Source organism: Denticeps clupeoides, chromosome 7 (genome assembly GCF_900700375.1).
Source record: "Denticeps clupeoides chromosome 7, fDenClu1.1, whole genome shotgun sequence".
In the NCBI taxonomy this organism is placed as follows: Eukaryota; Metazoa; Chordata; class Actinopteri; order Clupeiformes; family Denticipitidae; genus Denticeps; species Denticeps clupeoides.
In genome coordinates, this window is record NC_041713.1 from 6,831,910 (window position 1) to 6,845,983 (window position 14,074).

General features: G+C 44.1%; 1 protein-coding gene across 15 annotated transcripts in view; it reads right to left on the reverse strand.

Moving 5' to 3' along the window:
• Positions 1–14,074, reverse strand: part of LOC114793594 (RNA binding protein fox-1 homolog 3-like) — a 306,221-nt gene that overhangs the window by 93,156 nt on the left and 198,991 nt on the right. For 14 of the 15 annotated variants that reach the window (XM_028985594.1, XM_028985580.1, XM_028985581.1 and 11 more), the window contains one exon: positions 10,153–10,262. In XM_028985594.1, the coding sequence (XP_028841427.1) occupies positions 10,153–10,262 (110 nt within the window). Of the gene's footprint in view, positions 1–4,958; positions 5,335–10,152; positions 10,263–14,074 lie in introns of those variants that run through there. The other variant, XM_028985591.1, reaches the window with a different exon arrangement.

Sequence of the window (14,074 nt, forward strand, 5' to 3'; positions counted from 1 at the left end):
ATGGTGGAACACTTCATGCCGAATGAGCAACATCTTAACCACTTAACCATTTACACTAATAGACTGTTAATATGTTTTCGTTTCATATACGTTTATGACTAATGTACTTATTTATATGCATTGAGATCTCATACCCAGAGACAAACGAGCAATGCGCTAAAAATTGCATGCTTTTAATGCAATTAGCTTTCAAGTATAGCATTGACATTGAGTATTCTGGCACTAATATGTATGATATGCTAAAATGATAAATTACAGGCATGCTTGGTACTGACCATGATTAAACAGTGTGTTATTATAAGATGGTACCTGTACTGTCACCTTTATAATTACATTGTTGTTTGTGAAATTATTTAATTCTTTTACATTCTATCACCAAAGGTCAGAATCATTTTGTTCCTACACTGAAAAAGAAAACACTGGCTAAAGTTAAAAGAAGATATGTAATTATTCTGTCACACCTAATATTTTAGCATTGACATAATGTAAATAAACCAGGTAACAGCAGGTTTGATTGGTTTTGTTCACATTACGTCAATGCTAAAATATTAGGTGTGACAGGTTAATTACATTACATAATTACAAGTCTAGCCAGTGTTTACTTATTTCAGTGTACAATGGAACACGGTAATTCATCTGTACCTGCAGTGACTGGCAGGTTTTCCAGATTTTTAATGTTGCAAGGTTAGATTTTGAGTAATTTTGGGTATCCAAGCCCACAGATGAGCTACAGCAGAATTCCCAAGAACAACTTCAAATGACTTCAGCTCATTTAAACCAAGCCCTGTAAATGGCCAACTGTAAAGTTTTGTGGTTCCTATTTTTGCTCCTACATCCTCATATGGGCCTACAAAGCCCAAGACAATTTACCTGACGAGCACGAGATATGGATGTGTAAGAATTGTTAGTCATTCAGCATTTTATTCCTCCCCATAGTTCACTTCTCCATACTCTGGAGTGCTGGGCGTCCCACGAGTATGGTGGAGGACGTGGCACATCACTGCTGGAGCAGTGGGCCTTCTGCAGGTGAGTTGGAGGGCTGGGAATTAACAGCATGCAATTTTTCTGCTGATTTCCACCACATGGATGGTTCTAATTTTTCATTCTTGAATTCCTCCATTAATCATGACAAAGGATTCTTTTTTTTTTGTTTGTCCGCACACTCTGTTCAGCAAAAAAAAAAAAAAAAAAAAAAAGATACAATAAATAAAATAAAATAAAAAAAGATTCTCCTAAAATTCCCTCCAATCCGGACCAGCCTTTGCCAGGGACGACCCAGGCCGTGGACCTCCTGAAGTCTTTGTTGTGTGGGAAGGCATTAAAACACCACCGACGGATGAAGGCCCCGGAGTCACACTCCACTTGGAGAAAACAGCAGCAGCAGCAGCAGCAGGGGAAAAAATAGCAGCACAGCTGGATAACGACTTTTCCCTGGGAGGCTGACCATGTGTACAAAAGCGCTAATGACAGCAGGTGCAATAAGGGGGTGCAAAGCGTTTTTTCCCCCTTTAAACCGCGAGTACGGATCTATTTCCCCTACCTAACAGAAGTTTTTTTTTATCCTTGTGTAAAACTTTTCTCTCTCTTTTCATACTTTCATTCCGACGGCTATCTAATCTTCCCATCAATGCTGTTGTTAATATCAAAGGGGTGCGGTGTGGTTGAAAAAAAAAATAAAAAAATGTCGACAGCTAATCGTAATCGGCCAGACTGTAGACGCCTTAGCCCTGAGGGGAGAGGCTTCGTAAGCTCTGGGATCCACCGGCAGAGAAAGCCGTTGAATTCTAAAAGGCTCGCCAATGAAGGGATCTCCACAATAAGCCTCCGTATCAAGAAAATTATTACGCCAACACACATGAAAGGAAATAAGTGAAATAAATGAATGAATGAACAAAAGCAAGAAGACCTTTGTTTGAGTGCCAGTCAGGTACTCTATGCACTTTCTTTCTGGGTTCATTGGAGTTTCTCACAGGTTATTCTGGCTTCCTTCCATGGTTTAAAGACATATAGATGAATTGTTGTTTCCACTGACCTACAAATCACACTGACTGAAATTACAAAATTGCCTAGTTTTTCAAGTTTTCAACACTACGATGAGATTTAGATTTCACAAAGCTGGTAAAGAAGTTTTTATTGTTAGCGTAGATAAGCAGCTCAATGTCAATGGATCTGTTGATGAAATTAATAAAGAAGGAATGGTGCTCCTTAATTTAGACATCAGATCATTTCAATGATTTTATAAGCAGCCAATTACAGTTTGGGCCACTACAAACTTCTAAAATTCCTGGTTGGAGGAAGAGAGCCTTCTTATTGGAAACAAAAACATGTACTTTATCCCAAAACATCACTGAAAAGCCCTTTCTGCAGTTGTGTTTTTTTCCAAATTTCGTAACTATAACTTTCAGTGAAAATTCCCCGAATGTGCACTGAACAATATTTTCTGAAAATGTTTTTAATTAACACCTGGCCTACACGCAATGACTGAATGAAGGGGTGAGAAGGTCTGCCTTTCTATGTGTCTTCAATGTAGATGTTAGATGACTGACATTTACATTTTACAGTATTTATCCAGAGCGACTTATAATCAGCAGTTACAGGGACAGTCCTCCCTGTAGTCACTCCAGGTTAAGTGTCTTGCTCTGGGACACGATGATAGTAAGTTGGGTTTGAACCTGGCTCTTCTGGTTCATAGGCGAGTGTGTTACCCACTAGGCTACTACCACCCTGACATGATTTCATAAGCACCCTGGCTGGAAAACAGAGATTTAATAAACATCTTTAAATGATAAATCAATCCCTGCCCGGATCTTAATAATGTAAACAAGGCACATGCTGTCAGCCCCGGATCGTCATTCGCCGTGCACTTTGGGAGGGTAAATTTGTGCAGGGAAGCCCGGCGAGGCTCTGGTGGAGATGGAGGTGTCCGTAGTGATTAGTGGAGTCAGGTAAATGTGTGTGGTGATGCTGGCTGCTAATGCCAGTCGAGGGGCCGGAGCCTCTTGTGAGTTTAATGAGATCGTACCAGGGAATGCTTAAGCGCACTGTACGTGACGGGACTCGGGATGCGGCGCTCCACGTCGAGACGCCGGAACAATTAATAAGTGAGACCGCACCTTCTGTACACCTCTGGAACATAGGAGCAACTTTAAGGTTTGGAATCCTTTGTCAATAGAGTATCGCCAAGGACAAAACAAACGTGCAATTTTTGGCTGGTTTGAAAATGGCTCTACGCAGGCAAAGGTTACGTGACCTCTCGTTAAAAAGCGCCATGTTTGTCTAGGGCCTGTAGGCTGTCCAATAATTATTAACCTCGGTTTAGCTGTGCTGTGACATGGCAATTAGAGGTCCCACTTTACAAGCCCCGAGGTCCAGGAAAGCAAATCAAAACCAATTTAGAGTTCAAAACAAACAGTTTCGGCGTGGCTTCGGAGGAAGGAAATAAAGTGCTGCATTGCCCCCAACCCCGCCATTACCAGAAACGCCTCAGCTCGGCAGCGGGAGCCCAGCCCTGCTCAATATTTAACTGCGTTCGGGACGGAAGACTCGTCTCTTCCCTCCACACCCTAGTCTTCGCCGGGTTAGGAGCAATGGGGGAGCAGGCGGCCAGATGGGTGTAGCGGGTTGAGTCCCCCTTGCAGATGGACGGGAGAGGATGCGGCGAGGGGAAGGTGGTGCCCCTTGAGCGATGTGAATAACCCAAGCTGTCTCCCAGCACATACTCATCTATATCAAAGGGCCAACAGGGGAAATGTAAGCCAAAGGTAATTGCCCCGGATAAGAACATCTGCTTGGCGAATAAATATTCTAATGAGAGGCGCTCGCAGGTTCCCCAGGCTGTGGCAGGTTCTGACGGGGCTCAGGAGAACGCAAAAGGTAGCACACAACACCTGCATCTCAAATATGATGGAGCCGGAGCGAGATGGGCGAGGGGGAGAAGGGAGGGAAGTTAGATCTTCACACATCAGCCAGACGAAGTATTGAGTTGATTATGATCTGAGTAATACCAGAGCATCGCTTCTGGTGTTGGTCCCTCACCCAGACGTCTTGTTTCATCAGCATAAAAACCTGGCAAATGATCTGGTGTTGGGAGGCCTAACTGCTTCCACCAGTTGGAGGAGACTTAACCAACCTAATCCAAAATATAGAGCAAGAGAAAGGGAAGATGATTTGTGGAGCAGGGAGATCGAGGGCTCACCAGGGGCAATGTGTTTGATGCATGGCTTCTTTTTATTATTCATGATGCTTTGCTGCTCCTTCTTTCTTTCCATTTTTTTTTTTTTACAGCCTCCACACCCCAAAAAAAAAAAAACCTTCTCTTTAAATGCTGAGTGGGATGGATGAAGGTTCACCCTCACACTAATGGACTGGCCCAGGCAGAGTAACTCCCCTCTCGAGGTCCCGGGCAACTCCTGAAACCCGAATCGGCAAATCGATCGGTCGGCACGAAACGTGCCATGGCCTTGCAGCCCTGCAGCAGCGGGTGCCGTGCCCGCCCCGTGCTCTGTTTACATCACCCCCCCGTCCTCGGCTTCCTCGCAACACTGCTAAAAAGGAGGGCCGAGCAGGCAAGTGGTGAGGTGCAAGTAAATGCAGTGACGCGTTCGGTCTGCTGTGAGTATTCCGGTGTTAAGGAGTCGCTCCACAATACCCTCACCCTCTTTCACCTGGTAGTCGACAGCCCTCCACAAAGTTCTGCGGGAATTCCTGACACGCAAAGCGCCATTTTTTAAGCATTTGTGATTCATCTTTTTGCATCTTCTTAGCTTTGAAAAAGACGTTTGATTGGCAGAGAGAGTAGAGGCCTCCATCGATAAAACACACAACCACTCTTGCTCGCCCTGAGCACCCGCCTCTAACCAACAGTAGAGTCGTTTTTTTTTTCCACATTTCAGCCTCTTTAGCCTGCCCGATGCAAACTGTTGCAGCCGAGAGTCGGAGGAGGTGAAGGTGGTACTTACCCAAAAATACATCATCATTTCAGGCACGGGACAGGTGAGCGGGCGTCGGCGCGGAGAGGATGTTCGGAGGGCGGGGGCCGCGGTAGGGCGGGAGGTCCGGCCAGTGCGATCCGCTGCTCCAACTTCTCCCGGTAGGTCAGGCTGAGCCCCTCTCCCTCTGTCAGCAAGAGCAGCAGCACGGTGGGAATCGGTGGGATCTCTCTCTCTCTTTCCAATCTTATTTACTATTTTCTATTATTCTCTTCCCTGTCGTTTTTCCCCCCTCTCTTTTCAGCAGAGCCTTTTCACTCCTTCTTTAATCTCTCTCTGAGCGGACGAGTCAGGAAGGGGGCGAGAGAGTGGAGAAGCTACTGGAGGAACCTTGCTTTTTTTTTTTCTTTCTTTTCGATACTCTTGTTTTCCTCCCTCAATCCCTCCCTCTCTCTCTCTCTGTTACTCACTTATTCTCTCGCTCTCTTCAAACACTGCAACACACTTCAGCTCCCACTCTCTCTCTCTCTCTCCCTCTCTCTCTCGCACGCGCTTTCTCCCTCAGCTCAGGCAGGGTGAAACAGAGCTGCAGCCACAGAGGCGGCAGGCTGGGTTTTGACAAAAGCACCCATCGCTCCGCCACTGGAAGCCCCCTCTCTAATCTTCTGCAGGGGAAAGAGAGAGGGAGGGAGAGAGCGAGCTAACGGGACCCTGCAGACGGTACAGTAACATCAAGAGGAGGGGGTGGAGGGGTTGAGGGTAGAGAAGAGACGAGAGAAGGGCTAAAGGGTGGGTGGATGGGCTAGTTCAGTTATCTTCTTTTCTATCTCTCTCGCTCTATCACTACTATGGAAATTGATGGTACAATTGATGGTGCCTGAGTTGGGTCATTTGTTTTTCCTCTTTATCCCCATTTTCTTCATAGCATAGCATGAGCAGAGGGAGCAAATGCTGAACTGGGTGTGAATGAGGTATGTATGAGTCCTCAACTAAATCAAATGTTAAGAAAAATGTGGGAAAGTTAAGTTAAGTTTGAGGATAATAAATATTGTGTTATGTTCAGTTAATAATGAATTTATAATGCATATAAAACATACCTGTAACTCCAACAAGTATATGAAAACAAACAAGTGTGTGTATGTGTGTGTGTGCAAATGCTTTTTCTCCTCTTTGTCTGTTCCATGCTTGAAGGTACACACGCATGCAGCTCAATCTGAAGTGTTGACTTCAGCAGATGACATGAAGAGACACACTGCGGGCAAGTGCATCACAATCTGAACACTACCGATGCTTTCAGTTTCCAGTTGTCAGATGGAGAAGAGAAAGTGTGTGTATGTGTGTGTGCTGGGGAGGTGCAGCGTGTTTCAGACAGCACTGTAACAACACAGTCACATCAGCAATTTTCCCAACGCACCATCAATATCTCAGTGGTGGAGCACTTGCTTTTAAAATATTAACCTTGTGGCTACCGTGGGCCACAATGCAGCGATGAGAGTCATGGGGGGTGCGGGTGGGGTTAGAGATGGGGTGGTGTGGGGGGGCGAGTGGGGAGTTCACGCCTCACTACGACGCCAGATCATCCAGTAATAATCCGTCCTGGGGGACAGGGCTAATTCGCTGTAGCCTGCTGGTGAACACCCGCCCCGCCTTCCAGAAGGCGGTAATGATGAACGGTGCGGATGTTCGGGTCACATTAACCCCAGTAGCAGCAGCCGCATGAGGAGAGGGAGTTAAATTAGCAGCTGGCAGGGAGATCCTGTGCTCAAGAGGGTGGTGCACGTCATCTTACATTTATCACCATTATTCCCTAAAAAATTTGTGTCTAATTTTTTAGCAAAGGGCTCAATTTGATCATTTTGCATCACTATGTATCAAGGGGTGAGATACATAAAGGTGTAAGTGACATTTTGGGCTGAATTTGAATTATGCAAATCAAATGAGAGCTCTTGATTAATTGTTCCTATTGGGATAATAATGTGAAAAAAGGCTTAATAATTGTACCAATATTTTCCCCCATTTTCCAAATTTACCCAAATGGATTTACAATCACACATATTCTCACATATTAACAATCACAAAGTGGGACACCATTTGATTTCTTCCCATCAATCTCTGATGGGAAATAAAAATGAAATGTACCTCCCCTGAAACCGGGATTAAGCATTGCGCTCTTATCAAACACTGAAGTCTATTTCAAGTCTGGCTCATAAATAACTGAACCGAAGGCAGCTTGAGAGGAAGTAAAAGGAGTGGGGTGCAAAAAAAGGAGGGAAAAGTGAAAAAAGGAGGTATGGCGATATAAGAGAGAGAAAGAAATAAAGGGTTGATGTGACAGGCTGAGGAGTGAGTAGAAGTGGGAAGGTGAGGTCTGAAAGGGAGATGTGGAGGGGGCAATAGCATCACACGGCAGAGCTAAACCACAGGGCACTTGGGGATTGGGAGATTAGAAGAAGTAAGGGGGAAAAAAAATGTCGGAAACGGAGAAAATAAGTTGAGAATCTGAAGGCATTTTAGCATCACGTAATCCCCCATGTCTCCCTTCCTGAGATCTACAGTCCTCAATTACTGATGGAAATGGAAACAGAAAGGATAGACGGAGAGAGAGAGACACGGTGTCTGGCTCAGGCATTGTCCATCTCTCTCTTTCCATTCCATCTCCACCTCCATCCCAGTGCACATGCACGCTATGATAGACCACACAAACCATTTAGGGATTACCATATGGGTCTAGACAAACCCCAGGGACCCAATTTTCCACTACAGATACTGGAACTTTCCATTTTATCACCATGGCACGCATACTGAGCACCGTATCCTTTTGTAAATATGAACGGCACACCTGACTGTTCCTCGAAGGTGGACACAAAAGCTCAGGTCTTGTCCAGAGGTGCTTTCAGGTTACCATCAGTGGAAGTAATCGGTTTTGGTTCACTAGGACCCCAACTGCAAACACAATCATTCTGTGCACTCTGTTGTAGTTTTTCTTACATAAAACAGATTACAAGAAAGAGTTTAGCCTATGTATTAGTCTATGTTATTCTGAAGAGGAAGGTCTTAAGCTGCCATTTGAAAACAGTCACAGACTGAGCTGTTCTGACCTCGAGGGGAAGTTCATTCCACCACCTAGGGACCGAGGCAGAGAAGAGTTTAGATGAGTGTCTTCCTTGTACCATCAAAAGTGGAGGGACCAGGCGAGCAGTACCGGAGAGTCGGAGAGCACGAGGTATAATGAGGGCTGTGAGGTAGGATGGTGCTATCCCATGTTTGGCTTTGTAGGCCAGCACCAGTATTTTGAATCTGATGTGTGGGCAGCTACTGGGAGCCTGTAGCAGTAAGGTGGTGTGAGACAATTTGAGAAAGTTGAAAACCAGTCATGCTGCTGTATTCTGTAACAGGAAGTGAGTTGGCTGTCGATAGTTACTCGAGGTTGCGGCTGTTACAGAAAGAAAGATCTGCAAACTGTTGAGGAAGATAGCAAGATCCTGATATGATAAAGAATCTGCTGGAAATAATATTAGTTTGGTTTAGATGGGGTTGAGTTTTAGTGGATGATCTGACATCCTAGATGAAAAAAGTTAGTTAGACATGCAGAGATCTTGGAGGCATCTCTGATGAAGGAAAAGAAATAGATGAGTTGTGTGCCTTCATAGCTGCCTCATCCAATCATTTGCATAAATGCAACGTCAGTCTTGTATCATAACTGTAAGCAAATGTTGTAAAATCACCACCATGGTTGCCTGTCATCTCAGAAATGGTGGTTAATTGAGGTACTAATAAGAATAAAATAACAGTAAGCCATTTTTTTTTTACACTCATTCACTTTCCACTGCTGGAGTCCATTCCTGGACACTAGTAACAGGGCGGGGACACACCCAGGAGCTGGCAAAAGCCCCCCGCAGGGCAAACACACATGCCATTCACTCGCATACTCACAACTACAGAGAAGTCACCTAACGTACATGCCTTGAGATGGTGGGAAACTGGAGAGCTCGGAGGAAACCCATGCTGCCTTGAGGAAGGCATGCAAAGTTCACACACAAAGCTACAGCCAAGTTTCAAACTCAGTTCTGAGGCAACTAAGTCGTCCTCCAGTCAACCACAATCCTGATGCAATATTACAATGGGAGGATCAATGAACACACACACACACACACAAACACACACACACCAAAACTGTCAGAGATCAGTAAAAAAGGCAGATGTGCCTGGAACAGTACAGATGATCCATTGGTAATGACACACCCCGCAATCTGTGCCCTCTGCTGCCACCAACACCCACAAGTTGCCCAGCACACCAACCTACAAATGGCCATGATGTACATGTTGACAAACTAGTGAAGCGATCAAAAACGTGTGACTCTTCATAAGGCGCTTTCTTCTTGTTCTTCTCAAGTGAGTGTCGTTCCCCTTTAAAACATTAAAATGAGCAGCCCGTCTCTGACAGCAGTACTGTTTGATGTCTTCATCCTTCAAAAATGTACCTCTGCAACAAGTCACCAGGCTCTGAATCATTCATTATGTGCTGTATGTTTGTGTGTGTGTGTTACAGAGAGGCTTATTCAGAGTGTGTGTCTGAGTCAGTGTAGGTGAGAGAGCATTGTTGTGTTTTTGAGAGGAAAAGTGTGTGTGTGTTTATTACATAGCACACACCCTCTCTTCAGATGCCTCAGTAGGCCAACTGAATCTGAAACACTGTGAACTTCTGGGTGATAATAGCATAATAAATAAATAAATAGCTAAATTCCAGATTGAGCATACTTAATGCTAACAAACAAGGCTAAATATAAAATTAACATTAAACACTGATATCCCTGTGTACTCCTTCATGCATTAATTAGACTCGGGTAATACTCGATTAAACAGCCTGAGCCCAACTACAGCACATGAATTATTCAAATAGCAGCGCCCTATCCTTGTCAAAACGGCGATGTCTATCCAATAAGGACTTCAAAGGTAAAAACCAAAAAAAAAAAATCAGCATTCACTTCTGTCTCAAGGCTTTCGTCGGAAAAATAAAAACGAGACCATTTGACATCTTTACCTGCCATCATGCATTCGGATTTGTGCTCGCCTTGAAGTGTGCAGCGATACAAAGACCTTCACAATCTTTAAACTGCCCTGATTTTCACGTATCAGCTCAGAGCTGCAGGTAGAGGCCAAAAAACCACCATGAAATCTCTCTCCAGCATTGCAGAGGATGAAAAGGCCGGCAGCCCGTACTCACCAGTCTTGTGAAAAGGGGAACTCCTAAATGCCAGAGGGGGTCACTCAGCAGTCCGCTATACACCACGTTCCCAAAGACAGCGATGCTTCCGGACTTACACAGCGTGTTTCCTGCAGGGAATCGGAGAGAGAGGAAGCAAGACATGAACGAATGGGACTTTCATCATGGTGTTAAGTTTGTCTAAAGAAACCACCAAAAAAATGCATATATATATATATATATGTGTGTGTGTGTGTGTGTGTGTGTGTGTGTGTTGATTTTCAATATCAAATTAAACAGACGTTTTTTATAAATACAATTAAACTCTACAACATAAAAAAAAACAAAAAAAACTTTTCAAATATAAATGCAAATATCCATAAATGTTAGACTATGTAGGACCGATTTAATATTTGTTGGTAAGTAAATTTGTAAAGTATCAATTATCTATTAAAATAATAATCAATAATTTTTATTACATACTAAATTTTTTTATTGCTTATTTTTTACAGAGAAAAATTGTATTAATAAACATGTGAAAAGGTGCCGTGTCCGAAATTCAACATTGTAATGTTGCAATCCAGGCTAGGATACAGGTCACAGGTGAAAAAATGTTTTTTGCAATAACTTCCCCTTAACAGAACACACAAAGAGTGTCAAGGTAAGCTAAACTACAAGAAACAAAAAGAGGGGGATTGCTAGACGACCGTGCAAAATGTATTTTATAGCTGTGTGTCTTTGCACAACAAATGCACAAAAAGCCACAAAGGGACACAAAGTAAACAAATAAACACATTTTCCAAAGGGGCACTGACGGTGAACAAAACAAAGACAAGACACACAAAGGCGGCAGAGTAACAGGGTTGAGCAGCTGGACACAATCAGGTAATTGTTCAATATCAACAAGGCACAGGTTAGCACTGGGGTTCAAAATTCGTAGGGCATGGCCGAGGCTCTCCAGAATCTGTGGTAGCACATGATGTGCTATACTGTTGGTTGCTGAAAAAGAGATGTCAGGTATGTAATTTCCAGTGCCTTTTCCAAAAAAAAAAAGATTGACTTTATTGTAATTTCAGCTATATACGTATTAAACAGTACATAGTGAAATGAAACAACGTTTCTCCGGATCCTGGTGCTACATGTAACATTTGAACAATTGAACAAAGATACATATTCTGATATAAAGTGCACAAACAAACTCGTGCAATAAAGTGCAAACAGGGGCCACAGGCAGTGCAAGAGTACCATTTAAAAAAAACACCTAGACAACAACGAGACGGACAGCTTGTAGGGAATCTCTGCTACTGGTTGTTTTTCCCAAAAACTCATACTCGTTTGATCACCTCCATTAAATTACACTTACAGTGTACGTTAGATTAAACTTCAACAAGCAGTTAGTAACATTCTCTTTTGAAATACGACTGTGAAAGAGCACTGGATTGTTCATGCACTGGACCAGGACACGTTCACGGAACGTGGAGTAACACCACCACGACCAACTCTGCCAATAAATAATACCCATTAATAAAGCCTTCTGAGTGTTAACACACAAAAAGAACAACAGAGCTCCTGCAGAGTCTGAGACGAGGACAAATCGACGCCAGTGATGGGGTGGGGACCGGGAGAGTGAACAGTCAAAGCCACTGGGCACCATTGGCACCAGGCACGGGTGGAGAAGGGGAAGCCCTTAATTAGGCCGATGCAGCAAAATCGGCACTGGTAGCAGCGGCAGCGGCAGAGCACTGGATCCCTCACCAGCCTCCCTGCGTTTGATGGATGTGGCTTATGGCACCGCGGCAACAGAATAGTGGTCCCTGTTGTAATTTTGGAAGGAAGGAGAGCAGCAGAAAGGTGCACGGTAATGAAAGAGAGGGAGTGAGTGAGTGAGTGAGACATGCATTATTTAAAAACAAAAGTAAAAAATATATATATTAAAAAAGAAAAAAAAAAAAAAAGATGCCCATTAAAATGTCAGCGGTGCAGTCCCTGGCGGTGGAGCCACGCGTGTATTACAGTTATTAATGGTGCCGGGCGTTGGGGGCCACAACTCTGCGGTTCGGAGTTGCACCTCTCCCTCCCACTTCCTCTCTCGCTCTCTGCCGCTACGCCGCTAAGTGAACTTGGCAACGAGCTCCTGCAGCTAATATTGCTTCCCATTACCGGGTGCATATTAAAGGCCGGGGTCCTTCGCTGCTGCAGACCTGAGTGCTTATATCACCCCGAGACGACAAGTGCAGCGTGACCCCCCCTGGCCGTTTGTGCATGGTGGGCCGGTGAGGAGGTGCTCATAATACAATGGCACAACATTAAGAGGAACAAGCAATTAAAAAGAGCAAAAAAGAGAAAGAAAGAAGGCATGTACCAGCACCTTACTGTCGGAGATATGAGGGCAATTACCATGGAAAGCAGCACACATGCAGGCGTCGCGCTGCTGTCCAATCAGACTTCAGGAGGTGTAATAACACAAAATTATAACACATTATGGCTTGCACAGAGTGTACAGTACAATGTCCTTACAAACAATAGCAGTGTGATGTACACAGGCATGGGGAAAATAAAAAAAAAAGCTGACCCTGTGGTGTAAAGCACATGCACGCTTACGAGTAGAACATGCTGAGGAGGCAAACATTTATCAAATCATTGTCCTCTTCCATCCTCAGGTGTAGGGGCGGGTATTATTGTTTTTTCACTTTCTGTAAGAACTGAAATCTGGAGATAAATATGCCACCGACATTCAAACCTTTAAAATCCAAGGATAAATGCTCCCCTAACTGATGTATGACCGATGTATGTTCTGCTACAACAGATGGACACTTGCTTGTTAGCATTGCACTTTTTCCGGTTCACGTATTACATAGGGTTGCCACATTTCATGCAAAGTATATAAAGGATGCCCACCATAGGACAACACCAGCACTATTTGCCAAGTGATGCACCAATCCTCACTAAAACCATGGTTTCAAGAAAGTGTTCCGATTCATACTTTGTCATGGAGGACAATGCATACGCACGACGTCACAAGACAGGGGTTTTATTACATGCAACACACGACAAGGGAAATAACATCACTCAACAACGAGCCATCGGCGAACAGTTCAAGTCTGTTCAAGTCAATCGCATGACAGTTTGTGTTAGTACAACAATGAGTAGTTTACTGAAAGTACTCTAAAAGTATCCTTTTGGTATGACATTGGTTGACATTTGCAGACAACCCAGCACATCTCGCAAAATTGAGATTGGGGGAACTATGCGGACACGTCAACACCTTGACTTCTTTGGGGGATATTGTTGTGGTGCTATATAGGATAAAGCATTTGCATCTTCTCGAGATTGCCAATCAGAGCTAATCATCAGCGTGCTTGGTCACAACTCATTTATAGCGGTGATCTTGTGAAAGTGCCATTGTGATTGTGATACACTGCACATGGTACACAACAAAATTTGTCCTCTGCATTTAGCCCATCACCCTCAGTGTGCAGTGGGCAGGAATGAAAGGTGCCCGGGGAGTGGTGTGTGGGGACGGTGCCTCGCTCAAGGGGACCTCAATGCCAAGGCCAAATTTAACCCGCAGCCATGCGTTTATGAGTCCGCTTCCTTACCCACTAGGCCACCACTGCCCCTGCAATGGCCACTGACATACCCTGTGTACAAGGGTTATTACGAGAATAGAATGAGGAAGTGGAGTTGCCTATATGGACTCTACTCGTTTTAAAGTAACATGCAGCCCTTATATTTCAAATATGTAGCACAGCAGAAAGTCTATCAGGACCAATATTTGCAATTTGGGCAGCAGTTGCCTCGCTGCCATTTTGGACTAGATAATTTGGACTTCATTACCCATAAGCCTCTAGATAGATTGATATTTTATGGATCCCAAAGGGAAGGAGGGAAGTGAGCCATGCACCATTGTATGAAGAACTCTCTCTCCTTGAAAGCACCTTGA